The following is a 26,924-nucleotide window of genomic DNA, read 5'->3' as shown; positions in this document are numbered from 1 at the left end:
TAACCCAATACAAGGAATCAATATCATAAAAGGAAAAAGAAATACTGATCCAGTGAACACTGGTATTTCAGGTGCTAGATCAGCATATCTTGCCTAAATAATGAACAAATGTTACTGCAAATACAATTCCTGCCGCTAAACCTATAAGCTACAATCACTATATCTTATCTATATCTATCTAAAAATGGATGAAGGTTTTGCTAACATGAATTTGGTTGATTCACACAACTGGTTGTGGCAAAGTGATCAACTAATTTGCATTTATAAGAAAAAAAGAAAAAGAGGCCGAGTGCTGATGCTGTCCCAGTATCTAATTCTACTATCTGCTAGATCAAGTCCATTGTGTTCTAGAAAAGTTGTTCCTAGGATTCAGATTCCTAAGCAAAATATGATTATTACCGTCATTCTGGCAGGACCATTACCTAGCCACATTCCTGATCTCAGATGTTGCTTCTTGGAGTTTCTTCTTAATAGATTTAAAACTGCTTTGGCCTCCGTTGGTCCAATGAGTTGAATAACTTCGCTTAAGAATATCTGATATAAAAGGTGATCTCAATGCTGAATCCTTAGCTGGAGTGTCATCATATTCTGCAAGACAAATAACCAAAATCATGAAAGATAAAAGATAAAAAAAAAAAAAAGGGATGCAACAGAAAATATAAACATTAAAGGTGCCATATGCTTCCGGTTCTGGACACTTGAAAATCCTGATGTATAATATGATAATTCAGCAAATAAAGGCATATAAGGCTGCCAGCATAACAGCCAAAAAGTTAAAGACAGAGAATTTTCAACTCTTTCTCCAAGGGTTCTGGAGAAAAGTAGAGTAAGCACAAGGGTTAATAACTTCATCTTTTCGACCAGTGAACCATGAAAAAGAAGATCCTGTCTGAGTAAACAGCAATTTGTCTAGCCAGCATCACCCTGTAAATGATGCTTTCAGGACTAGAAGATTCCTAATTAAGTAGGCCTCATCAGAATTATCAGATACCAGCTAGGTATTACAAAAATTTGAACCGTTTTTTGGGTTAAAATGTCACAAAATCTTGCTAGTGTTAAATTCAATTTAATGAAATGAACCTCACCCTTCGTTGGCAACAAACATTGTACTTGATGTGACCATTATCCGTACGAAAACATTACCTGAAGACATTGGAAGGTCATATTGCCTTTTTAAGAACTTGGAAGCCTCCCTGTCTTTCTTGTGGCAAAGGACTCGTATTAGAGTGTGGGCATTTTCCAATTGCATGTGACCATGTTTATGTGAATCCAATCCCACAGATATATGCTCACTTGCGTTCATCAACATTTTAATAACTGTTTCAGTCTGCCAAAAGGTAGCAATATTGAAATCGCGAGTTCACAATGCTCAGTTATGAGAAGATAAAATGACAGAGAACATGATAATGGGGATTAAGGGTAGAAAAGGAATAAACAGAGTCCCCGTTATCACGGTCTTTATCATAACACCAATCTTGAATTGTCAAACCTGAAGGGAAAATAAGCCAAGTATCTGCTGAGCAAACTTAGCTTCTTGATCAACTACTGAACGTGGCAGTCCTTCTCCCTCAGCTATGAAGAAATCCTAAAGAGACAAAAATCAGCAAAGCATTGTGTTTTTAATATATTACAAGAAAAAGGAATATGGTTATTGATCAACAGATAGCAAGTAGTCAACAAGCCATAAATAAGCAACAAAAAAATTAGCAAGTAATCATAGTTTTATCAAAATTTTCATTTTTTGGTAAAATTTGCAGGAGTATTTTCTATTTGATTTGAGCATAGACTATTGATTTGTTCCAAGTAGCTGTCTTGATCTGACTCCTTTCTTCATGGTAAAAAAAAGGAAACCAACCTTCTTTTACCTTCTTACATCTTCCTCTCTTTTTTTAACTCCATATCCACGTGTGTGTATTGAGGGCGAGCCTTGGCGCAAGGGTAAACGTTGTTGTCGTGTGACCGAGAGGTCACGGGTTCGAGTCTTAGGAACGGCCACTTGCCAAAAAAAAATCGGCAGGGGCTTGCCCCCCTATACACCCTTGTGGTGGGACCACTCCCCGGACCCTCGCTTAGCGGGGACGAGTAGTGCACCGGGCCGCCCTTTTATCCACGTGTGTATTCTTGTGGCAAACACGAGGTCTTCACCTCCAATTAGGCCACATTTTATTGCATCACCAACTCACTTATCTCGATTAAATATCAGGCTAACCGCTCAAGCTCAATTAAGGTTAGGGAAGCAAGCACAGACATGGAAAATTAGGTAAGCTACACCATCTAGCTTGTGAAAGGCACAACTATTTAGCAAGAAGCAGCATGTTAAATAATACCTGGAAAAAGTTCTTGTTCGGTTTTCAGAGAAAATTATCTACATTTTCACATACAAATACACACACAAAGAAGGAGAGGGAGAGAGATAGAGAGAGGTGATACCTTCAACATAATAAAGTCATCTTCCATCATAGATACATCTGAATCAGAAAATGCACGGGAAGGACCTCCATCCAACAATACCCAAACATAGGCTTCCTAAAACAAAACATCAATTAACGATTCAAAGTTCCAAAATATAGGTGTCTCAGGTCTCAAGATTAAACAGTTAATTGAGCATACCACTGATGCTCGAAATATGCTTAGCACCAGAAGGTCTCTGAGGGTGTCATCAATCAGTCCACATATGAGATCGAGGACCTACATCAGAGCATCTTAGGTCAAGCAAATAGACACTAAACTGGCAAACTTATTACTCAACAGTTTCATTGACATAAGTGCATGTGCAAACAAAGAAACCTGGAGTTAGGTTCTTATAGATCTTACACTATCAACATTTTGTGTTGGTGTGGGTGTGCATGTGAGAAAAAGTAAGACTACTTGAATGGCTTACAGAATCCACATGAGGCAGAAAACTTTCCAATCGAGAGCTTTCGACATCACCATGATATAAATGAAACAAGAATTTGTCTCTTAGATCCCAAAAGACAACTCTTGCGCCTGGAATTTGCATTTCAACAAAAATATTAAGTTTATTTCTGTCAATGTAAAACTCTGAGCAAATTCAATTGTTAGGTACAGCAAGGCATATATATATATATATATATATATATTGAAGGACGAAACTTGCATTAATTTAAGGCAAGAAATTTAGTCCCGGAATTTTTTTCCAAAAAAAAGGAAGAGTCAATTTGATCTTTCTTTCTAGGATCAAATTATGTGTTCTCTTCTTTTATTTGTTTTAAATCAAGAGATATAAGGAAAATAGTACACAATATATAGCACTTGAAGAAGGGATATATATATTACTACAAAGCCTAAGAGGATAATATGATCTCAAAACCTGCATGTAAAGGAATTTTTTTTTTGATAAATTTAGACTTCAGGCTGAATCAGTAACATAGATCGTGGTTCAAAGCAAAATGTTAAAACCAAATAATGACTGGGGATTTTTCATGATCCCTACAATAAATAAATCCAAACCAAAGCACTGTTTACAAGATTGTCAATCTTTGCCAAGGTAGAAGACCATTTTCATATGCTAGGTTATATAATTATTCTAATAATTTCTTCTATTTGCTTTGTAAGCTTGAAACTAAAAGGTTAAAGGTTTCAATTTTTGCCAAACCAGAATGAAAATCCATATGCCCGTGACAACTACTTTAAGACATAAATAGACAGAAGGAACTTCAGCCAGTATCAATGAAACCAAAGTTATATGGACGATCACATATACATTTAACTGTTGATTAGGACATTGACTTGAATAAATGAATGAAGGAATAGATAGATCAAATACGCTTGTTTCTGTTACTTTCTGATATTTGGATCAGCAAGGGTGAAAATAAAGAAAAGCCTCAAACTAACTAGACAGCATTTCAATCGGATTCAACATTACGAATTATACAAACTTCTTTATGCGGTAATATATTTAAAAGAGACACACCAAAAAAAGGAAGCATTTTAAAGGAAAACTCTATGATTCACTAATAGATTACACACATACCAGTGAAGTCACAAATCTTGTTGATTGCACCTGTTGCAGTTTCCTTGATGATGCTAAACGTGGTTGAGAATAGTGCATCAATAGTCTCATTACATGTTAACAAACTGCTTGTTTCAAGGGGCTCATCTTTTTTTTGGATTAAACATGCATGTTATATATAAGACAAGCATTCGTCAAAATAGAATCAGAAAAGAGGATATATTTCCAGAAAAGTAAGGAATTGTAACCAACAAAAAAAAAAAAAAAAAAAAAAAAAGAAAAGAAAGATGATCACAGTATGTATCTACAGATAGGAGCTGATCTAGCAGTTCACAGAAATAAAATATGAACTTTATACTTTTCGACTCGACTCAAATAGCTAATACAATCTTCTTCTGACAGAGATGGGTTGCCATCAATTGGTACAACTTCCACAGGTAATTTCACTCTAGCACTTTTACAAGGAAAGAAATGGTTGGCTTGTTCACATAAAAATTAACATAGCTCCTAGTTGCCTATGTCAATAGAACCTTTGCCATTTATAAACCATTCCACTTGCTAATTTAAATTAGAGAAACTCTTAATCCAATTCAACACAAAGACTCATTTGGAAAATAACTTTTCTCTTAACACGAAGACCAAACAAACTGAATAAGATATTAAAAAGAAGCACTTGCATCTGTAAAGTTAGGGAGATCATTGACCCAAGCTTTCAGGTTCATCAATCGAACTTACTCAATTTTTGGCTATGAGATGACTGGACCATTGCCCAAGATTTCCTGATCCCATCTTCTAGTATGCCAATTTGTTTCTGTATATACTGAATGATAAAAAGTAAGACATATAAATAACTCCTGTTCAGACTTTTTATACAATAAACCCACAACATTTTAATGCTAGTTAACTTATGCATTGCAGGACAGCAAATTAGCTTGTATGAAGGTACACATTCTCATGCCCAATACATGATAGAGTTAGCATGACCAACCCTGAGCCAAGCCTAAGTATTTGGAAAGTCTGGACTGGTTTTGAACAGTGTAGATAATTGGTCGAAATTACTCTCTGAAACAAACCTCAGCCTTCCGAGTTAAGGTATATCCCTCTTTGTTTTGAGTTCACAAACAACTTGCCGGATTAATTTGCAGTTTTTTTTTATAACTCTGCAATATAAATCCACAGAATTTACATATATGCATCTCGACTCGATCCAAGAGATGTAATTTACAGCCCAAGTCCCTAACCTAATTCTGGTCATCAACGGGAAGAAGATTCTCTAAATTACTTTCCTTTTCTTTTTTACTGGGAGGAAAATCAAAAAGTAAATCATTTTCTTCGTAAAAAATAATACTGGTACGACTGTTTAGCAATTTTAGGATTTTATGTCAGTGATTGTAGTCTTCGGGGCATTTTAAATAAAACTATTTTCAGCCTCGGAATTCTAAAAATTTAGGGTCTACTTGGTACCTGTGCAACTTCTGTAGTCACAGCTGCATTTACTTTAGTTGCATTGAGAATTTAGAGTTAAAAAAAGAAAGACCTCAGAGAAGTCTCTAGTTACTGCAATTGTAAAGCAAAAACCAAAAACGGATGTTGAGAGAAAGAAAAAGAAGTTGCTGCTTTAGGAAAAAGAAGCTCTTGAGCATAAGTCCACCTTGCTTGAATCTAAAAAATGCAGAGAACGAGTATGGCTCTTATTTGAAAGGCCACTCTTACATTATTCTATGAATGCCAGTGAATAACTGTTCGTTGTTAAGAGAAACAAAAGAGGAAAAAGGTCTTTTCCTATGTATAACAAAAGTCAACTGTACTAAAAGAAAACGTGTGCTCTTACCCAATGCATTAGCAATGTTGATTTGATACTTGTATATTTTAGAAACTAGTTGCTTGATGTGATATTGAAGAAGAACCCCATCAATGCATTATTAGGTAATTTTATGGGCTTAATTATAACATTCTAATTGAGTTCGAAGGTAAGAAATTTACTTCCATTGATAATGCTGCTAGTCATGAAAAGGAACTACAAAGCTAAGAGAGGGAACAGACATTTGAAAATTTCAATTAGAAAGATGACATTCAATTCAACATTGTGCCAATTAAACCTTTACAAACTTTAGACATAGGTTCTGAGTGTTATTATGGGGAGAAAAGGCATGCTTATATTATAAGAATCCGTACAAAACAAAATACAGCAGTGGTTCAACAAAAGAGGATAAGCAAGATGCTAAATAGTAAGAGCTGATGACTATTTATTCCAACGAGAAGGACGAGTATTTATATAATTTTGTGTTGTAACACTAACTTATACACCTAGAAGAGTTGCATGAATCTCAATGAATTGGGTGAAAGTACTCTAATGTCCAAAAACACTCATTAAGTACAATACAATTTTTATTTTAACTTTACTACAATGAAAATAATATAAATGGAGTGGCCGTTAATAATTTACTTCAAGTATATATTTTAACCGAGGGCGAGCCTTGGCGCAACAGTAAACGCTGTTGTCCAGTGACCGAGAGGTCACGTGTTAGAGTCTTAGGAGCGGCCTCTTGCCAAAAAAGAGGCAGGGGAAGGCTTGCCCCCAATACACCCTTGTGGTGGGACCCCTCCCCAGACCCTCGCTTAGCGGGGACGCGTAGTGCACCGGGCCGCTCTTTATATATTTTAACTAACATTTTCTATTAAAAGTACTTACTTGAAGAGTATTCAGCCTGATGCAAAGTTTTGGTATTGTCAAATCTTTGAGCTTATAATTCACATTGTCATCCAATAACGGTGAGTAAGCCAGCAGCCTCTTCTTAATTACAGGAATTGTAGTCTCAGTATAGCGAGTTAAAGGGGAAGCAGATGGATAGAGATGACGCTTCTCAACTGCAATATTATACATTTTTCAATAAATATCTTGCAATGAACTAAGATCAGAATTCAAAATAACATCAGTTAATATTCCTATTTCCATCATTTGCAATCAAATTTCAGGACATTTGAAAAACTATTCCCAAATTTTTTTTTCTAAAGCAAGAGAGAATAATTCCAGAAATATGATAATTTATGACTCTTTATGAGAAAAAGATATTATGACAAAAGAGAGACATTTCGGAGTCAATAGAGGGCGGCCCGGTGCACTACGCATCCCCGCTAAGCGAGGGTTCGGGGAGGAGTCAATAGTAGACTAAAAAACTCACTTTCAAGGAAATAGAATGGAACAACAACAACAACAACAAAGCCTTAGTCCCGAAATGATTCGGGGTCGGCTAACATGAACCATCATATAAAACCGTGAAAATCAAGTCGTGTCAGCGACACAGATTCGCTCCCTCCACTCCGTCCTATCCACTACCATATTTTCCTCAATTCCCAATAAACTCATATCACTCTCGATCACCCTCCTCCAAGTTTGCTTAGGTCTTCCCCTACCCCTCACCACTACATCCCTTTGCCACTCTTCGGTTCTCCTAACCGGCGCATCAAGCGCTCTACGTCTCACATGGCCAAACCACCTTAGTCGGTTTTCTCTCATTTTATTCTCAATAGATGTGACCCCTACTTTTGTCCTAATTATTTCATTACGCACCCGGTCCTTTCTCGTGTGACCACACATCCATCTCAACATACGCATCTCCGCCACCGACATCTTATGGATGTGGCAGTGTTTCACTGCCCAACACTCCGTACCATATAACAATGCTGGTCTAATTGCCGTCCGGTAGAATTTTCCCTTCAATCTATTAGGCATGCCGGGATCACAAAGGAAACCCGTAGCACTCTTCCACTTCGACCAACCAGCTTTAATCCTATGAGCAACATCACCATCTACTTCTCCATCCGTTTGGATAATAGATCCTAAATACCGGAAGCAATCCGAGGCCTGAACAACTCTCCCATCTAGGATGATTGTCCCTGCCTCCCTACTCCTACGGCCGCTAAACTTACACTCCAAATATTCTGTCTTACTTCGACTCAACTTAAAGCCTCTAGATTCTAGAGTTTGCCTCCATAGTTCCAACTTCATCTCCACTCCTTCTTTCGTCTCCTCAACCAACACAATATCATCTGCAAACAGCATGCACCATGGTATACCATCTTGAAGTGAACTTGTTAGTTCATCCATAACGATGGCAAAAAGAAATGGGCTTAGTGCGGAACCTTGATGCACTCCAATCGTAATAGGAAACTCTTCAGTCTTCCCAACACTAGTACGTACACTCGTGCATACTCCCTCATACATGTCCTTTATGATGTCAATATATTTCCGCGAAATGCCTTTCCTTATCAAGGCCCACCAAAGTACTTCCCTTGGTACCTTATCATATGCTTTCTCCAAGTCAATGAAAACCATATGCAAGTCTTTCTTCTTATTTCGATAGTGCTCCATTAATTGTCTCATTATATGGATGGCTTCCATAGTTGATCTTCCCGGCATAAAGCCAAACTGGTTTTCCGAGATCTTCACCGTCCTCCTTAGCCTTTGTTCGATCACTCGCTCCCAAAGTTTCATAGTGTGACTCATTAATTTGATTCCCCGATAGTTGGCACAATCTTGGACATCGCCTTTGTTCTTATACAAAGGGATTAAGATACTTTTCCTCCATTCTGATGGCATCTTATTGTTTCTCCAAATTTTGTTGAAGAACGTCGTCAACCATTCGATTCCTCTTTCTCCCAAACATCTCCAGATCTCAATAGGGATGCCATCAGGTCCTACTGTTTTCTTCAACTTCATCTTACTTAATGCCATTTTGACTTCACCCTTTTGAATTCTCCGCAGAATGGAAAGAAAAAATAAATTAAATAAAGTATATATACATGTAGAATTTCATTTGCTTGTTTGACTAATTTTGCATTCTCAAAAGAAAAGAAAAGAAAAAACAAAAAGAGGACCAAAATACGTGCAGAACAACAATACCTAACTGGTTGAGCATTTTCAACAAATATGCATCCATGCTGTGGAAAATTATAGATAACAGAGCTTGTAGATGAGTAATATCCATAGGGAGATTCAATCCAAAGAACTGATCCACAGTCTGCAAGTTAAATTGGATAGATGAGAAAACATATCTAATCAAAAGTCAGGGTATGTAAATATACACTTAAATACTCCAATACAAACTTATTTAGAAAATTCCATGCAGAAAACGGTAAGCATTTAGGTGCATGTACGATGATGTGAATATAAATTCTACTTTCAACACTTCACTGAATGACCCACATGCAGGCAAAGAAAAAAAATCTGCACTATGATGAAACATAAGCTTCGTAGTGAGAATGGAGGAATACCAAAAAAGTGCAATTCTTTACAAAGTAGTCTTTATCTAGACTATAAAAAAACGAGATATACAATGACACACTATAAAATTGTTATCGTGACAGAAATATTTCAGTAAAACTCTCTTGGAAGATTATGTACCTCCTCCACTATCCTAAAAACTTCAACTACAGATGCCGCCTGACGCTGATGAAAGGACAAAGGCTCCCAATCCTGCACATGCCCATGAAAAAGGTTTGATTAAATTGCTCTTCCTTCAATTTTGTTACAAAATAAGTCGATGTAATTAATGAATAGCATGCCTAAGGCTGCTGTAGGGCTGCTAGAGCTGCTAGTAGGGTCAGTTTGTCTCCTTGATTGAAGGAGAACCTTGTATATATATGTGTATTGCTCTTAAATAAAATATATCAATGTAGTCTCTTACTCTACATGGTATCCCATGTATTCCTAGTGTATTACAGGGTATGTTACAAATTTAATTTCAGGGTCATTCACAATGTTTTTTGAAAAGATGCTGATGATGAGTAAACCAACTTATTCTTCCCTCATCCACAAACCTAAAAGATCTTCAAGTATGTTGCAATATACTTTTGGGTCAATAACATTGTTATAGACACATGCACCATGATATAAGGATTGACATCATGCTCTGCTGCCAAAAGAATTGCAGCTGTACACGAATCAGCCTGAAATTGATTGAAATGAATAATTTGGTTGTTTTGTTTTCTCCTACTCTCTTCTGCTCCTTGTGGTTTTAGAATCACTTGCTTTGGGAACAGATTTAGATTTGGTAACATCGGTACATGCAATCTGAAACTAACCTCAATATCAGAAGCACGGCCAGTCCATTCCAAGATATGAGCATGCTGAGATATAACCCAATCAAGAATGAGGGGTTTAGAAACTTCTCCAATCTGCACATAAAAAATATCTGTCAAATAGCATTGATAGCAGCGAAATGCGATAAGCATTATACTCCCACCCAAATGAAAAAGAGACTAGCAGCCAAGGTAAGAAAAAGAAGTAGCTGAAGAAAAAGAGACTATTAGATTTAAATATGCTAACAAGTAGCTGAAGAAAAAGAATTGTTGTCATTTAATTGTTATCAAGAAGTCAGCATATAACAAAATAAAACGAAGAAACTGATTATGGAGATACCAAGCCATTCAATGAATCTTTCAAAAGTAATGGACTAAACGGCTTCTAACCAGATAATGATCCAATTTTTGATTGATAGGGTGAATTAACCCATTTGCTTCTACAGCGAGACTATGTAGCTGAGTCAAGTAACGGTCCAACATCTCAGCACCAGGAAGAACTAACCTAACCTCTTCAGAAAGAGCTGATACTCCTTCAAGGAAAGGCTTCTGCATATTGACAACAAGAGAAGAATATGCATCAGAAACTTGATCAACATATACCATCTGCAAAATACTAAGTTAATTTTAACAAAATAAGAAACACAAACCAGTCTTTCCCCATAAAATTGGTGCAATAGCACAGTTGATATCATCAGGGCTTGAGGACACCATTGACATAACACTGGCCAGAAGACATTGAACTCTCTTTCAGCAATCAACTTTAGTTCCTTTGCAAGCACTTCCAATGGATGCATCCCTTGTACTTTAGACTCAAGATCTATTTTCCTTGCAACCTAACATCATAGATCATAAATATATCACTTGAAATAAGGTATATAGAGAACCATACATGTAAACTCAATTATGTTATAACAGAGTACAACCTTATGAGACAATATAATATAAGTATAATTTTATGGGACTCACCCGCCTGTATGCCTCCTCAATGGAAGTCCTGACACAAGATTTAAGCTTGCTAGAAATCTGATCATTTGAAGTGGGTGATTTTGATAACTACATATGCAACAACAATTTGGCATAAAAATAGAGCTGAGGTTAGCTCTGATACTCTACACAAGAACAAGAAAACTAGAATCTGAATATAATCAGAAACCCAATGAAATACCCCAAAAGAAAAGAAAGAAAGGAAAAAGAAAAAATAACTTATAGGATGTATATCTCTCTCATTACACATAGTCATACATACATACAAAACTGTGATACTAATAGAGAATGTAGTAGCAAGGGTCACTCGTTGGATAAACTTTCCCATGGGCAAAGGTTATGGAGGGTCCATTCTAGAAAGAGGAAAGGGACACATGGATGAGAATGCTGAGGGGAGCTAGAAATGCTTTGGGAAGGGTGAGTGAGAGGGGAAAGTGGTTTATTAAATGTGTCAGGTATAACTAGAGAAAGTTGGTTTTTTAGCAATTATGCAGTAGGATCAGATTGCAGGATTTGGTTGTTGTTCATATCTTTTCTTTCCTATTTATCTTTATCTTCCTCTGTTATTTTCTTAGCTTTTCCAATCAGGTGCATGAATAAGTGAATATCATTATAAAAAAATAAAAGTCCTTTTTTCTGAGTTGTTTGCCATTTGAGTGCTATCATATCGGATGTCTAAAACGACCGGTGATATAAATCCACATATCCAAGAAAAGTTTGATGCTACGGATGCAAGATTGTAAGGAGTTGAAAGGTGTCTTGCTGATATAAGAAATCAACTTACCAACTTGACTCAGACCATGAAAGCGATGCAACGGTCCATGGACCAATTTCGAGCTCAGTTTGATAGCTGGTTCAGTAAACAAGAGAAAGAGCTGGAGATGGAATTCGATTTTGTTAAATGGGAAAGAGATGTAAGGGTGGAAAAGGGATCAAGATTTTATACTAACTTATATACTAAAGACTTACTTCTATAGTCTTGATCCCCTTTCCCTTCTATAACACTAACTTATATACTAAAGACTTATACCACAAATACCCATATTCAATACAATTCACCCTTCCAGAACATTCTTAATAAGTTAGTGTTATAGAACCAGCTATCAAACTGAGCTCGAAATTCGTCCATGGACCGTTGCATCGCTTCCATGGTCTGAGTCAAATTGGTAAGTTGATTTCCTATATCAGTAAGACGCCTTTCAACTTCTTCTAATCTTGCATTCGTAGCATACAACTTTTTTTGGATCTGTGGACCCATATTACCTGTGGTCTTAGACATCCGGCAGGTCGGACCAATGTTAGAAACTCAAATCTAATCCCTATAGGAAAAATCTCCCTCTCTATTAAGTAGAACCACTGCAATAGCAGCCAATAAACAACCTAAAATCTTGATCCCCTCTCCCTTCTATAACACTAACATATATACTAAAGACTTGTACCACAAATACTCCTATCCAATACAATTCATCCTTCCAGAACATTCCTAATAATGCGCTATGTCATTCTCTATCATATTAAGACGACGAAATTCTAAGTTGATAAATTAATTGGCCCCAATAGTAACAAAAAGAGAAAAAAATAATAAATAAAAATTGCACCTGCCTCTAGATGATCTTTAAGCATCAACCTTCCTACTATGAGAAAACCATTTCTACAAATTTACAACCACGAAACAACCAACCAGCAAGAAGCAACCTCCTAGCCAACAACAGTATAAAAGGATTCATTAAGACATGATCTACATCAGCAATGGTATAGCACTCCCATGCCATATATGCCTAATTGATAACATCAAGAAAGTGAATTGTCTGTTCATGAACTTAAAACCCATTTGATATCTACTTCTTTGATTCAGAAAACTTGCATGGCAAAGAAGCAGGATCTGACGTTGGGTGGGGATTCTTTTCTAAAAGAATTTAACTTGCATGACTATTAAGCGGATGAAGTGCATTTTGAAAGAATGTTTAGAACATTAAAGAAGGGATAATGTGCAAAAAAAACCTAAGGTTTACACTTAGCAATTTTACCCTTAACGTCTAAAATGGTGCAATTTTACCCCTAACATTGGCAGTCAAGAGCAATTTTACCCCTAATGTTATCAAGTTGAGTCAATTTGAGAAATAATTCATCAAACTGTCTTTTCGGTCATGAATCTTGTCATCTACACTTCACAATGTGAATCATTTTATCACTCATTAATAACGGATCATAAACATATTATTTGACGTGAAAAAAAGAACTTAAAAAAACATATTGTCTATTGTACCTGTACGAGTTGGACAAAAAAAAAAGTTTAAAATATTTCGCGGAATTTATAAATATTAATCTCCAATTCTATTATTAAATCACAGAAAATATGAAATCTTTTTTTTAAACGAACTCTTATGCAAATTCAATTGGTACAGAATAAAGAACGAAATATATGTGTTTTATAATAATGTCCGAAATTGATCCAACTTACCAAAGTTAGGGGTAAAATTGCTCTTGACTGCCAACGTTAGGGGTATTTTTGCACATTTTCCCATTAAAGAAAAATTCACATAACCAAGGACATGATTGGAAAAGTACAATACTTGGAGTGGACTGAGGGTTTGGCTATTTTTCATCCTCTTCACTTCATGTTCAGAAACAGAAAGAAACTAGAGTGGAAGATACAGGTAGGTAATAATCTGTGAGGCTCCCAATAGGGGACAGTAGGAGGACAGCTTGTAACTTACAACTTTGTCCCATCTTCATATTTCCCTCTCTAACAACTTAAGTGGGTAAAATGGTTATCACAACATAGACAACTTTCTTGTCCTCCTTCCACATCCAAAACAAGAGAGAGGAGAATAATTTTATCTTCTTTGCATTCTTCCCCTTCTCTTCTTATTCCTTTCTTGTCTCCCCAATCAGAAAGGAAGCATCCTGTCAATGGAGTTTCTATGTTATGAGACTTGTACTGGTAGATGACTATAGGTTCCAGAGAAGAGACTGAACAGTACTCTGAAAATCTACCAAAAACTTTATAATACATGATGTATTAACTTTTCCAAATTAAGACATAAATAAGGCCACATCCATGCCTAGCAAATTAAAATAAGGATAGTTACTTGAGCCACCTATCCCATTAAAGAAACACAGCGAATTCAAACCGAAATTCAACATAAGAATCCGTACTTTTTCCTCCTAAACCCCAGTCACAGATCATTAAGAAAAGCCATGCTTGTTTGATAGTTAAGTTTGTATCATCTATTAAACATTGCAAACGGTCTGAAACAGTAGCAACTAAAAAAAGTTATTAGTTCCAACCAGAAAAAGACAAAAGTTATTAGCATCAATAAAGTACTAGAAGCGAATGAATGAGCAAAAAAGTATACCAATTTGGATTCATAATTGTCATGGAACCAATTGAACTAAAAGCTCAAGCTGATAGTTAAAGGTCCACTTCATATTAATATCTGACACACCCACAACACAGGCCCATATTACCATGTCCTGCAATTTAATCAACAAATGGGGCTTCCAGGAATCGAACCCTAGACCACTCGGTCAAACTGGCTCTGATACCATGTCATGGAATGGAACCAATTGAACTAAAAACTCAAGCTGATAGGTAAAGGTCCACTTCATATTAATATGTGACAATAATCAACTTCTCGAATATCTAAAGCATGTTAGGAAAAGAAGTGTGAATGCACTTAATTTCAACTCCAGCAAGATCCAACCTTAATTTTACCACAATCAACAGAAGTGCAGAATCCAACTACTGACAGCAGGGCCATCATTGTTCTGAAACAAGAAGGTTTCTGAAAGAAAGACAGTCTCATAATTAGGAAGAAATTCCTCAGAAATATAAACAAATTTTGCAAGATTAGGAACTTGACAAATATAAGAAATTTATTATGGGAAAACTAGCTTATTGCATCAGCCAGGAAAAAGAATGAACTCTCTCCTTGTGTGTTTGAAAGAATAGAAACACGTTTTTGAAGTTACTGAAGCAGGTGACAAGACGTGAAATATTATTTTGTTTATACTTTTGCTTCTCTATGACTAAAATGAATCAGCCCTAGGGAAAATAACAATAACCTACCTCGTGTATGCATCACATAACATTATTCGGGGTGATGAAGAAGCACTTCCAGTAATATGCATGTGACATTTTGCAATAGTGAAAGTGAAGTGGAAATATGCAGTAATCAACATGGCAAGCAATTTTTGGAGATCAATTGACAAAGAGATGAATTGGTTAATACCAGATATGTGGAAAACCAAAATATGCATTTGGTAATCTTGCAAGATATGCAACCCTAGATAATAGGCAATTCATCACAAATATCAACAGCTCAAACAATATTTGAGCAGTCACTTTTTCAGGATAATGTAAAAAAAAGGAGATTAGCAAATGACCTGATCATAGTGTAGATGGTAATCTTGTAGCGTACTATCACACCAAATCCTTATTGAGAGGCAGATAGCTGACACCACATTTAACTTTTGTTCATGCCCATCACATTGCCTTGAGCATATTATGGTATTAATGTAATCCTCCTCCTTCCCATCAGCTTCTTCAACACATAAAACTTTCTGCAGCTCAAGAACTGCCTTCTCTAAAAGTGCCTCTTCAGCAGTCTCCACAAACTTCAACAAAGAAAAGATGCTAAATGGTCATGTTAAGTCATCAAAGTGGTTAAGCACATTTATCATACAGCTATACAAGTACTAAGATAACTTGCATTAAGAAGACTAGAGAAGAATAAAATATAATATCTATAGCATAAATATTTTTTCAAAAAGGAAAAAAGACTGATGCATCTCCTGTTAAAAACTCTTAGTTTGAATGATTGCTTAATATTGTGGGCTATTAAACATGAAAATAAATAGCATAGTTAACTAGAGCTGCTCAATGAAACTACATAAAATTTCTTTCTATTTACTGTACTAATGCAAGAAGTTCTACTTCCTTGATAATTCATATCATCGTTTTATAAGCTTCACATTATGCATTCTTCCAGCAATTAGCATAATATACATCACCATTGTGAAGAATTTTACTACTGACATATTAATATTAATGTCAAAATACATTTAAATGGTACTTCTTACAGAAATAGTTATGTATAATTTTTAACATTTCTATCTTAAAGGTTTTAAAAACCAGGCAGAACTTTAATATTTCAGTTCAGTTTCATTTGATTTCTTTTAGATACAAGTGTAGTTTGAGTAAAACCCTAGAAACCATAATTTTACAGTTCGGTCTAAAAATGTTTCCCTCTGCACTGAACCAGACTACATTAATGGAGAAGATTCTATGACTCATAATGGTGAAGATTCAAGTACCGGAGTGGCCATTAGAGCCAGAGGCATATCAACAGTACGCAAAGCTTTTCCTAGTGCCAAGACTTGATATAGCGGATATCTAATGATAAGAATCCTAACTGGGAGCTTAAACGGTCCTAAGAAATTTCACAGTGAGCCTTCATCTCTAATGTTTCTTTAAGTTACAAGGTTACTTATTTCGATGAAATAATGTGACAATGTCTTAACAATTTCAAACTTCACATGACTAAAAGTATTTTATTTCTCATTTTATAGTCTTTATTGCACTTCTATACAATCCAAGAGTTGCTTCCCGCATAATGGTCCTACTTTTTAAAATTGAGTATGATTAATTGTGAGATTACAAATACCAACCTATGCAGGTTCATGGACTATCTTTCTTCAACTATCAGATTATTCACTATTCTAGTATATGTTCTTTTTTTTCGATCTTATTAACTCAATATGATGTAACATTAATTGTGATGCCCAAGAAACTGAAACATATAAAAGGACAAAGGGAAGAAACCACACTGCTCACCATGCCAAAATATACACACTTTAAGCAATCCAGAATCTTGTTTTTCCATGCCTTATTATGATCGTTAACTATTCTTTTGCAAAACCTTCCCAAAATATTCAAGCTTTCCAACGAAATACAATCATGATTCAAAAGCCAAGTCATAGAAAGAACTACATAAAAGACATTGTATTTATATTGTTAAGCCTTGTGCAGTATTAGTTATGATGTACCTGTTGAAAAAGGACCCACCCATACAATGCATCATGCACTTTTTTAGTGATGCCTAAAGTAGACCACGTCAATTTTATTAGTGACAAGATCTCATCAGCTTCCTGCCAAAAGTGAAGCACCAAGAGAGCATTAACTAAAAGCAGTGTAGGCCACAATAATACAACAATGATTTGCTCAACCATATTAAGACAAGAATTTACCTTTATGAGTTGGCCTTCGTCAAGAAGGTCAAATACAGAAAATAGTAATTTCTGATAAAGTCTAATGTTCATGTGATAGCTAGAAGTCCAATAATTGGTTTCACCTTGGATGCCAAATTGCCCAGGCAAAGATGATGAATTCACAGCGACTTGTCTAATAGATGCTAGAACTGCAACACGCTCAGAAGGCGACATTATAGTATCCCACTGCAGCATCCAGAAATCCACACATGAAAGGGTGCGGATATTTTAGCCTATTTTCAGTTACTAGTTACGAATTCACAATACCTTCTCATCTCTAATCTTTGCAATGTCACTTCTGACAGTTAGATGTTTATCTATCATGGCATTAACAGAAAAACAAAGAAATTCTTCCAATATATTGGCCTGCAAAAATGATTGCAAATAAAACATCACATTCAGAGCTTTCAAACCTTCAGATTTTTTTTATCAAATTAAATGACATGCACAGTATTATGTTTTGGGAACAGTTAAGAGACCATGCAAAAGACATAAAAAGCATTCAGTGAGACGCTGTTGATAATTTGACAATACCTTGTGTCATTGGACCCGAATAATAATAAAGCTGAGCAGTCTTTTACCAGAGATAAGTCAGAATCCACCTCAACATCATACTACAGGAGGCTAAGGGTCTGAGATATAGACCAGAACAAGAAGACATTTCCAAATTTATATAACAAAGGGAAAATATATCAGTTTAGTCCAAGCTCAGACAGTATGCTCAAAGGCAAGATTGAAAGGGGTGGCCCAGCATGTTACCAATGTCTTCCTAAACAGTCATGTCCCAAGCCATACTTAAGTCCCCATCTCCGAAAGGCAAAATGTTTTACCATCTAAGATTTTCATGTGGAAGCCCTATCAAAAGTAGAAAATGAATAGCAACATTTTTTATATTAACCTAGACAACTACAAAACTTCATAACCACAATGGAGATAAGATAACTAATGTTATACAATTCATGCATGAATGATATCAGTTATGTTCTTTTTGGTAGATGGATTAAATTATTCACTATATTCATTTAAACTACAGGAAAAGAAAACCGACTTACCAATGGTGAGTCACATCCTTTATACCATATTTATAAACCATGCTCAAACATGTTTAAGCAACTCTATACAGATAAGTAAAGAGAATCAACATATAAATTTGATAGTTACCTGCCTATTCTTCCATTGCATGTATGATTTTTCATTATGAAAATCAGACCTGAAGATTCCATTCAACTGCCCCAGTGAGATATGGGGATGGTCTACTTGTCCATGCACTCTCCTAGCAGCCAACTGCATCAAATTCCGTCTAATGGAAGCATCCATTGCTTCTGAAATCTAGCAAAGAAATACGACTTATTTTGCATTGGAAAACAACCGCTAACCAATTAAGCAATGACAACAATTTTTCACTGAGCATTAGAAAACCATGGCCAAGTATTGAATAGAGCATAATTATTTATAAAACACTCATTAGTGCATACTTTGTACCTATATATATATATATGTATATTGTGTTGTTTGCCTTGAATTCCCAATAAGGAAGATTCATGGGACAAAAAGCAAGAACGTATTTGCCAATACAACCTATGAGTATGTCCAATGACTAAGCACCTCAACTCACGCAGCTTAAAGCATAATAATTCATACTCAAAATGAAACAACAATAACACAAAAAAATATACTGCAAATCTTTTCTTTTGACTAGTGAATCTGGCACCAAATTCAAGAAAAAAATCTTTAAGATTACTTCCTTAATCAAAGGAGAATGTTTTCAGATCACATCTAATTGCAGTAGCAAATTTCATGTAATATGTTGATGTTTAGGAAGTTCATTAAAAAACTTAGGTATGCAATTATGGCACAAGGCAACTGTTACAATACAGAATCTGACAAAAGCTTTGAATAAGTTCATTAAGGTGCATAGTATCATTGAGTTGGAAACATTTATTTGTATATCCGTCAAAGAAGAATTGAAAGAAATAGTATAGCTTGCCTGCATCTGAACACGAAAAATCTCTATGAGCTCTGAATGTCTCCCCGCGGACTGAGATGACTGTCTCCCGGACTGAGATGACTGTCTTCCCATGGACTGAGATGACTGTCTTCTTAAAGACTGAGATTGTGAAAGCATTTTGTCTTTTTTACTTTTCAACCCAGACAAAAACTTGGGAGACTTTTCTTTCTTTCTATCCTCAGATGATGTCTTTCTATCATTTTCTGAATTGCTTTCAACCCTAAAATGCATAGAATTTCAGATCAGAAATCAAGCAAAAGAAAAGAAAATCACCAACTTCACATCAGATAAGAAAGGTGTAGATAAGCATAGAGATATGCAAACATGCCAGAATTATATGTGCACACACCACAAGTATGCACCATTGCGGATGAGCATGCATAACAGGGAAGTGTTCACTGGCAGACACACAGAGAGAGAATTTACCTAGACATAAGTACAGATGCAAGCAATAACTCATAGGCTGATTCCCGCAAGTCATCATCAGATAATCCTTCAAAAACCCTGAAGTTATGTATCAATTTACTCAAAAGGATAGAAATCCCAATGCTGTGCGAAAGAAAAAATTTCACCGAATGAAAAGGTACAAAAACATATGGATCCACTGTCCAATCTAAATTCGTTGAGTTTCATTGCAACATATTCGTATGAGTAGAAATGTATGTTACCAACCAATACCTGTGTTCAGGCCAGGTAGACCAAGAATAGGAATTTCTGGATTTCCTGAAGGCCTCGTATGTGTATCTGTTGCTACTTTATATCTAGGACTACGGTTATCAGCAAATATGACGGGATCTTCAACACATAAGAAATCCTTCTTGCTAAACGATGGTGTTGCATTGTTGGTTTGGTTCAACCTAATTGGAGGAGGCACACGCCTAGGAGGAGATCCAGCTACATCTGGATCAGATACCAGAAAATAGGAATCCCTTGCAAGTGAACCCCTCTGCATATAGGAGGTCAGAAACTAGTTATATTGCAACAAGTAACAGATAAAGCTATGCTCAAACCTTCAACAAACATATATTCTAGCAGAAGTCACAGACATCTGTCTTTAATTCCATGCCATGCCAAATTCTTCTTTAACTTTCAAACTCCCCCAGATATATAATTTATATACAGTTAAATAGCCAAACCACACCAACTTATTTCAAGGCTAACATATTTAATATTTTACAATTAACCAATGACAACTAAGACCTCACTTCTAAATTGCAATTCAGGTTCCATCATCTTCACAACTTGTGTTATATGCATAACTTAAGTAACATTATGAACATATAGCTCACTAATTGAGTACCTTCATTAACGTAACAGGATAAGCAGATTCGTCCAAATACTTATCAGTAGCTTCAGTAACATCGATAATTCCACCTGAAAAACGGAAACGACAAAACTAGCAAAGTCAGCTTCAGCTAACTGCAACTGTTGAAGAAACGTAGTTCAAAAATTCTAGCATCAAAACGAAGTTCTTAATTTCATACTTCTTCAAAAGAAGATAGAAATGTAAAGAAGAAAATGAAATTCAAACAGTTATACCAGATTTTACACACTCGAGGATATAATCGGCGCTGAGTGTGTCGAAATTAACATTCGAGATAGAATTGATGGAACCAGAGGAAGTTCGGAGCTCTTTGATCAAACCAGACGACAAGAGAAACTCTAACAGCTTCCGGCGATCACGACGGTAACGGTCGATAAGAGCTGCTTGCTCCATCTATCCTAGAATTTCATCTTCTTGAGTGAGAGAGAGAGAGAGGGAGAGAGGAGAGGAGAAACGGAAAGTAGCAAAGGTACTGATATTTGGTCAATAAAAAGGTGTACTTCGGAGAGCGCGAAAAGTAGACGGCACAATGACATGTTTTTCCAGAGATTATAAAGATTCCTTCATTTCTGGCTTGTTTGAAGAAAATCATTAGCAATAATTTCTTTTTTAAATAAAACAATAATATATATTTTATTTTTTATAATATAATACGGTAAATTACATTAATTGTCCTTGAATTATAGCATTATTTAATATTATAGCTCCTAAAGCAAATTTACAAATCTTCCCCAATGAGAGCCTCATTTATATATTTAGACTCGTTTAAATACATGCTATCAAATTAGACTTTTTTATTACATATTTTCCAAAATGTGAGCAGCTAAATACCGCACTCAAATTACTATCACCGCCTTCATTTGGACTTTTTTGCCCTTCTCATAATTTTGATCAAAAACTAAAAATTCTCTCTCCAAAATCATAAACCCGAAAAACAATAATTGAAATTATGAAAATAATTGATGTGTAACAACCTGAACCACGAAAATGGACGATTACGAGTCGGAAACATTAAAATTTATGTTTTTTTATCAAAGAACTCATGAAAATAATACATATTTTTCATGACGATTTTGTATTTTTTGTCACAAAAAATTGGGGAATTTTGCATTTTTCGTCATAAAAAAATTGAACGATTTAGTATTTTTCGTCACTAAAAATTTTACGATTTTGCACATTCAAAATTTGGCCTAAATGGATGCGGCATCCGTTCGGCCCATGGTGGGGGCGGACGTGGCACTCCGCCCCACCAATGGTGAGAACGGATGGCGCATCCGCCCGGCCCATGGTGGGGGCGGATGCGCCATCCGTTCTTGCCATGGGTCGGTCGGAGTGCCGCGTCCGCCCCCACCATGGGCCGAACGGATGCCGCATCCGTTTAGGCCAAATTTTAAAATTTTCTCTCAAATTTTGAATCAAAAATTATGCAAAGGCTAAAATTGTCAAAAGATGGCGATAGTAAGGAATTTAAGGGCGGTAAATAGCAATACCCTTAAAAAAATACGGTTAATATATATATAACAAACATTTTCAAGATTCACTTCCATTCCATTCCATTTCCAAATCACTTTCAAGCTTCATAATTTATCTTCAAATCGCTTTCAATCTTTATCTTCAATCATAATGAGATAATTCCTTAAAAAAGTTTTTTTAAAGATAATTTTAAAAAGAATACTGAGTTAAAAAAAATTCTACTATAATAGTAACTGACACCGGTATGTTAATTACCGGTGTCATTATTGTGAGGAACCTGGAACACCGGGGTCATGGTAACTAGCTGCTACAGCAGCACAACACTTATTTTATATAATTAAAAAAGGCTTAATACATTATTTGTCCCTGAATTTGTCTAAAAAGTTTGATTGGCTCTCTGAACTTTCAAAGTGTTTCGATAGCCTTTGAACTTGCATAAAATGTTCAGTTAGCCCCTTGAACTTGCGTAAAATGTAATAAATCGATCGTTCGGTTGTAAAAAAGTAAGTTAAATACGAAAGATGTATTCCACATGTCTTAGAATGTTATTACATAATTAAAAAAATCGAGTAAGAATGAAGTTATTACTTAGTTCAACCATAAACCTTGTATTCTCTAATATTATAACCGCAATACCCCTGATCTTGATTGTTTTACTTTTTTTAAGACACGTGGAATACATCTTCCGCATTTAACTTACTTTTTTACAACTGAGTGATCAATTTGTTACATTTTACGCAAGTTCAAGTGGCTAACTGAATATTTTATGTAAGTTTAGGGAGCTATCGAAACACTTTGAAAGTTCAGAAAGCCAATCAAACTTTTTAGACAAATTCAAAGGACAAATGATGTATTAAGCCTTAAAAAAATCTACACCTACTTAAAAAAATCCTATAAAATCTATATAAACAATACATATTGTTTTTTTTCTAGAAAACCAAAATGCAAAATTAAATTTAGTATTGATATGATTTTGCACGTTAGAAATATAAATGGGTAAATTACACTCATGACTACTGAACTTTATCTTTTTAATATTATGATCATTAAATTTCAATTTTTAACATTAGATCTACTGAATTTTAAACTTTTTAATCTTTGTGGCCACTCAACGGCTCAAAACGACCATTGACGGTTTCAAAATAAAAAAATCAAATAACTTTGATACATATTTGATAAATTGAACCTAGAACTTTGATTGCGTATTTGATAAATTGGTGATTTGATCAAGAACTTTAATCGAGTATTTGATTAATTGGGGATTTTTTAAATTGGGATTGTCATATAAATAATACAAAATTAACTCATTGATGTTGTATTTAATTAAGGTTCAGAGTGGTTAATTAACTCATTGAGTTTGTATATAATTACAAAACTCAACTAGATTAATATATGATAAGGCGATAAATTTCTCAAAGTTTGTTAAAAACGATTCAATCTTACTTTTATAATCTAAATCTAAATTAATTTTGAGAAGTTTTATATTGGTACGTAAAAATCTGTTCTGGACCACTCAGATGATAACACATATATATTCGGAAAAAATTGAGTAAGTTCGATTTAGTAATTTTTGTTTTTATACACGCAAGTGTAAAATCGGTCTCCCAATGAACCAATCATGTATTCACCATTGTGTATGATAATACCATAAGGGGTAAATGTCACCAAATCATAGTAAAGGGGACAAATGATAAAATTTTGGATATTAGAGGGACCAAATAAACTTGGGTAAATCCTAAAAAAAAAACCTGTGGTTTCATGGATTTCACAAAAAAAAAACGTTGTGGTTTGTTTTTACAAAAAAAAAAGGAGCGTGTTATACGCCATTACACGAATTAAGGAAAATGACTTAACACCGTTAAATGTGATGACGTGGCAAAGGGTAAAATTGTCCGAATTAAAATAAAAAATAAAATTAAATAACAAAAAGAAAATTAAATTCTTCTTCTTCTTTTTCTTCTTCTTCTTCTTCTTCTAATTTTTTTTTTAATTCTTCTAAAAATTTCAGAATGTCTAAAATCTAGACGTGATGAACGTCTGGAAAATCCAGACGTGATTTCTTCTTCTTCTTCTTTTTCTAATTTTTTTTAAAATTCTTTTGAAAATTTAAGAACGTCTGGAAAATCCAGAGGTGATGAACGTCTGAATTTCAGACGTTCTTCAGAATTTCCAGAATTCTGAAAATTAAAAAAAATTAGAAGAAAAAAAGAAAGAGAAGAGAGAGAGGAAGAAAAGAAGAAGAAGAAGAACTATGGAGAAAAGAAAAACCATGGAAGAAGAAGAAAGAGAGAAGGAAGAGAGAGAGAATTCTAGATAAAAAAATTTATTTTTTCCCATTTTACCATTTGTCACGTCATCACATTTAACGGTGTTAAGTCATTTTCCTTAATTCGTGTAACGGCGTATAACACGCTCCTTTTTTTTGTAAAAACAAAGCACAAAGATTTTTTTTGAAATCCATGAAACCACGGAGATTTTTTTTTTAATTTACCCAATAAACTTTTATACCTTTACTTTTTCATATAGAAAAAAAAAATCATACTGAATTATAATTTGCAGCTTGGTGTAAAAAAATAAAAAAATTTATAATATAAAAAAATTGGAAAACCGGTGATTCCTTACATACTAATATCGGTATGTCAATAACCGGTGTCAGTTACCCATAGTTGGTTAAAAAGAAGCACTACAGTTGAAAATATTATTACCTCAACTTCTTTTTTAAAATTATCTTCTAAAATAGCACTTTTTTAAGAAAGGGTTAATTACAAATAACTACCATGTGGTTTGACCGATTTGTGATGTGGTACCTGTGATATTTTTTTTTGCAAACACAACCCTATGGTTGCAAAATTTTACATGTTTTTTTTACTTTGCCAAATTTGGCCGATAACGACCTCAAAATGAAAATTTTCAAGAATTAAACTTATTTGGTATCATATTTACTATGGAACCACATTCTTAATTTTTCAAAATCATCATTTTTGGAGTTTTCTCTCTAAACATTTTCTTTCTCTCTCATAAAAAACAACACCTAAATGACCTCAAACCTAAAAAGTTGAAGAATTAAAGTTGCTTAAAATATCATTTAACTCTTGAAAATTTTCATTTCGAAGTCGTCATCGGCCAAATTTGACAAAGTAAAAAAAATATGTAAAATTTTGCAATCATAGGGTTGTGTTTGCAAAAAAAAATACCACAGGTACCACATCGCAAATCGGCCAAACCACATGGTAGTTATTTGTAATTAACCCTTTAAGAAATTATCAGTTATTATTTTATTTTAAACATATAATAATCAATTGCAATGTTAGAAAAGTTATACGCAAAGTTTTTACGCATTTATATATACTTATCTAGGGTTCGATGTCCGCAAATCGCTAAATGCGAACCTTCTTTGGAATCCATTTAGTGTAAAATGCGGCTAGATTGCGAACGAACTATATGTGTATGTGTTCGCACTTGTCGAACTATGAACACCATTCGTTAAAATGCGAACTTATTTCGCATCGCATTGGTACAAATCAATACAGATCATAACATGTGAATCGCATCTCTAGAAATGCGAACGTATATACTAAATGCAAAACTGAATTTCACTCAATTTCATTAAGTTTCACTCAGTTTAGAACTACATTTTCTATGTTTATCATATGATTCTTATGGTAATTTGATAATGTATTTTGCTCTTTTTAGTAAAATATGTCCACAAATATTGTTATTTTTTTGGTCTCTTGGAATGGCCAATGGAAAAAAGTTGCAAGTATCATGACATACGTGGGTGGTGAATGGAAGTTGTTCCGGGTTTCAAAAAAATCAAGTTGGAGAAGTTAAAAGAGAGAATTTACACTTGTGTTTGTTCACATAATTTTGATTTGACAAAATTGTTTAAGTATAATTAAAAACATATTCTAAACATACTAAGTTTAAATGCTTTGATTTATTCTACTAATGTGTTTGTTCAATGTGAGTTAAAAATTGCTTATAAGACATAAGGATTAAAAGGCCCAAGCCCAATACAAGAGTCAAAGCCCAAGTCAAACAATTCAAGACAACTCGGCCCGCGAATGTCAAAACGTTGTCGTTATGGACAAAACGCAACTCAGCGGAAGAAGGATCTAGAAGACCTTCAGGGAACAACTTCAGAACGAAGCTGCTGAGTTGATTCGATAAAGCGTACAAGACAGCAGCTGGCTAAGGAAAACTTCCAGACAAAGTGTTTCCACTTTGGGTAAAGTTCAGACGACACAGTATGCTGTCTAGTTGACATTACCATAAATGGAGAGACACTCTGCCGAGCTGACCAAAAGCTGACCGAGGACAGAAGATACTCAAATCTGATTGGCCGAGAGCTCTGAGCAAGTCAGGATGACAACGACAGGAAGTCATTTCCCTCCAACAGTTATTTCGAAATTCGAAATGACCGATGTCCAGACGTCTCTATAAATAGTGCCATCAGAAGCTTCATTCAACACAGAACTTGATTAAGCCATTACGCTGACCAAATTTCTACGCAAGTTCTGCAAGCAAAAAGAAAAGCAATCTTACACTAAATTTCATATCTTTTGTGTAAAAGTCTAGAGTGATTATTCAATCATCTAAGGTGTCTTAGCAATAATTGTTTAGGACAAACACTTATCATTTCTAGAGATTAGAAAGGAGAGGCTGAGTACTCGGTTATAGTACTCAGCGAGAGATTAGGATTGAGTAGAGATATAGAGGAAGGTACTCTTGTTATACTCAGTTGCTAAGATTGTAAAAGGTTTGAGGCTCTACCTTTAAAGAGCTCAGTAGAGGATTCGAAAGCT

The 26,924-nt window shown here is 34.9% G+C and overlaps 1 protein-coding gene across 2 annotated transcripts; it reads right to left on the bottom strand.

Moving 5' to 3' along the window:
* Window positions 1-21,212, bottom strand: LOC136210743 (protein unc-13 homolog). 2 transcript variants are annotated; one of them, XM_066002133.1, is made up of 26 exons: window positions 20,862-21,212; window positions 20,623-20,696; window positions 20,001-20,268; window positions 19,749-19,815; window positions 19,302-19,542; window positions 18,476-18,643; window positions 17,582-17,680; window positions 17,294-17,500; window positions 17,093-17,194; window positions 15,431-15,661; window positions 14,749-14,829; window positions 11,024-11,110; window positions 10,705-10,890; window positions 10,445-10,603; window positions 10,058-10,150; window positions 9,378-9,449; window positions 8,877-8,994; window positions 6,666-6,841; window positions 4,709-4,793; window positions 3,995-4,120; window positions 2,882-2,988; window positions 2,611-2,688; window positions 2,431-2,526; window positions 1,490-1,585; window positions 1,144-1,327; window positions 1-588 (listed from the first exon to the last, which is right to left on the bottom strand). In XM_066002133.1, exons 1-26 carry the CDS (start codon window positions 21,037-21,039, stop codon window positions 419-421), a joined length of 3,549 nt encoding a protein of 1,182 aa, XP_065858205.1. In that variant the 5' UTR covers window positions 21,040-21,212; the 3' UTR covers window positions 1-418. The 2 variants fall into 2 exon arrangements, with proteins under 2 accessions (XP_065858205.1, XP_065858206.1); XM_066002134.1 differs by lacking the exons at window positions 20,623-20,696; window positions 20,862-21,212 and having other exon boundaries at window positions 19,749-19,826; window positions 20,001-20,056.
* Window positions 21,213-26,924: the final 5,712 nt, after the last annotated feature.

The sequence above is a fragment of the Euphorbia lathyris genome, chromosome 1 (genome assembly GCF_963576675.1).
Source record: "Euphorbia lathyris chromosome 1, ddEupLath1.1, whole genome shotgun sequence".
In the NCBI taxonomy this organism is placed as follows: domain Eukaryota; kingdom Viridiplantae; phylum Streptophyta; class Magnoliopsida; order Malpighiales; family Euphorbiaceae; genus Euphorbia; species Euphorbia lathyris.
This window is presented reverse-complemented; position numbering and strand designations above follow the sequence as displayed.

Excerpts from the sequence above, each read along its gene's own strand:
- LOC136210743 (XM_066002133.1), bottom strand. The coding sequence starts at position 21,039 with ATGGAGCAAGCAGCTCTTATCGACCGTTACCGTCGTGATCGCCGGAAG. Across the intron at positions 18,644-19,301 it reads TTTTTCGTGTTCAGATGCAG|ATTTCAGAAGCAATGGATGC; the intron begins GCAAGCTATACT and ends TTTCTTTGCTAG. Across the intron at positions 4,794-6,665 it reads TCAGGCTGAATACTCTTCAA|TATATACAGAAACAAATTGG; the intron begins GTAAGTACTTTT and ends TTTATCATTCAG.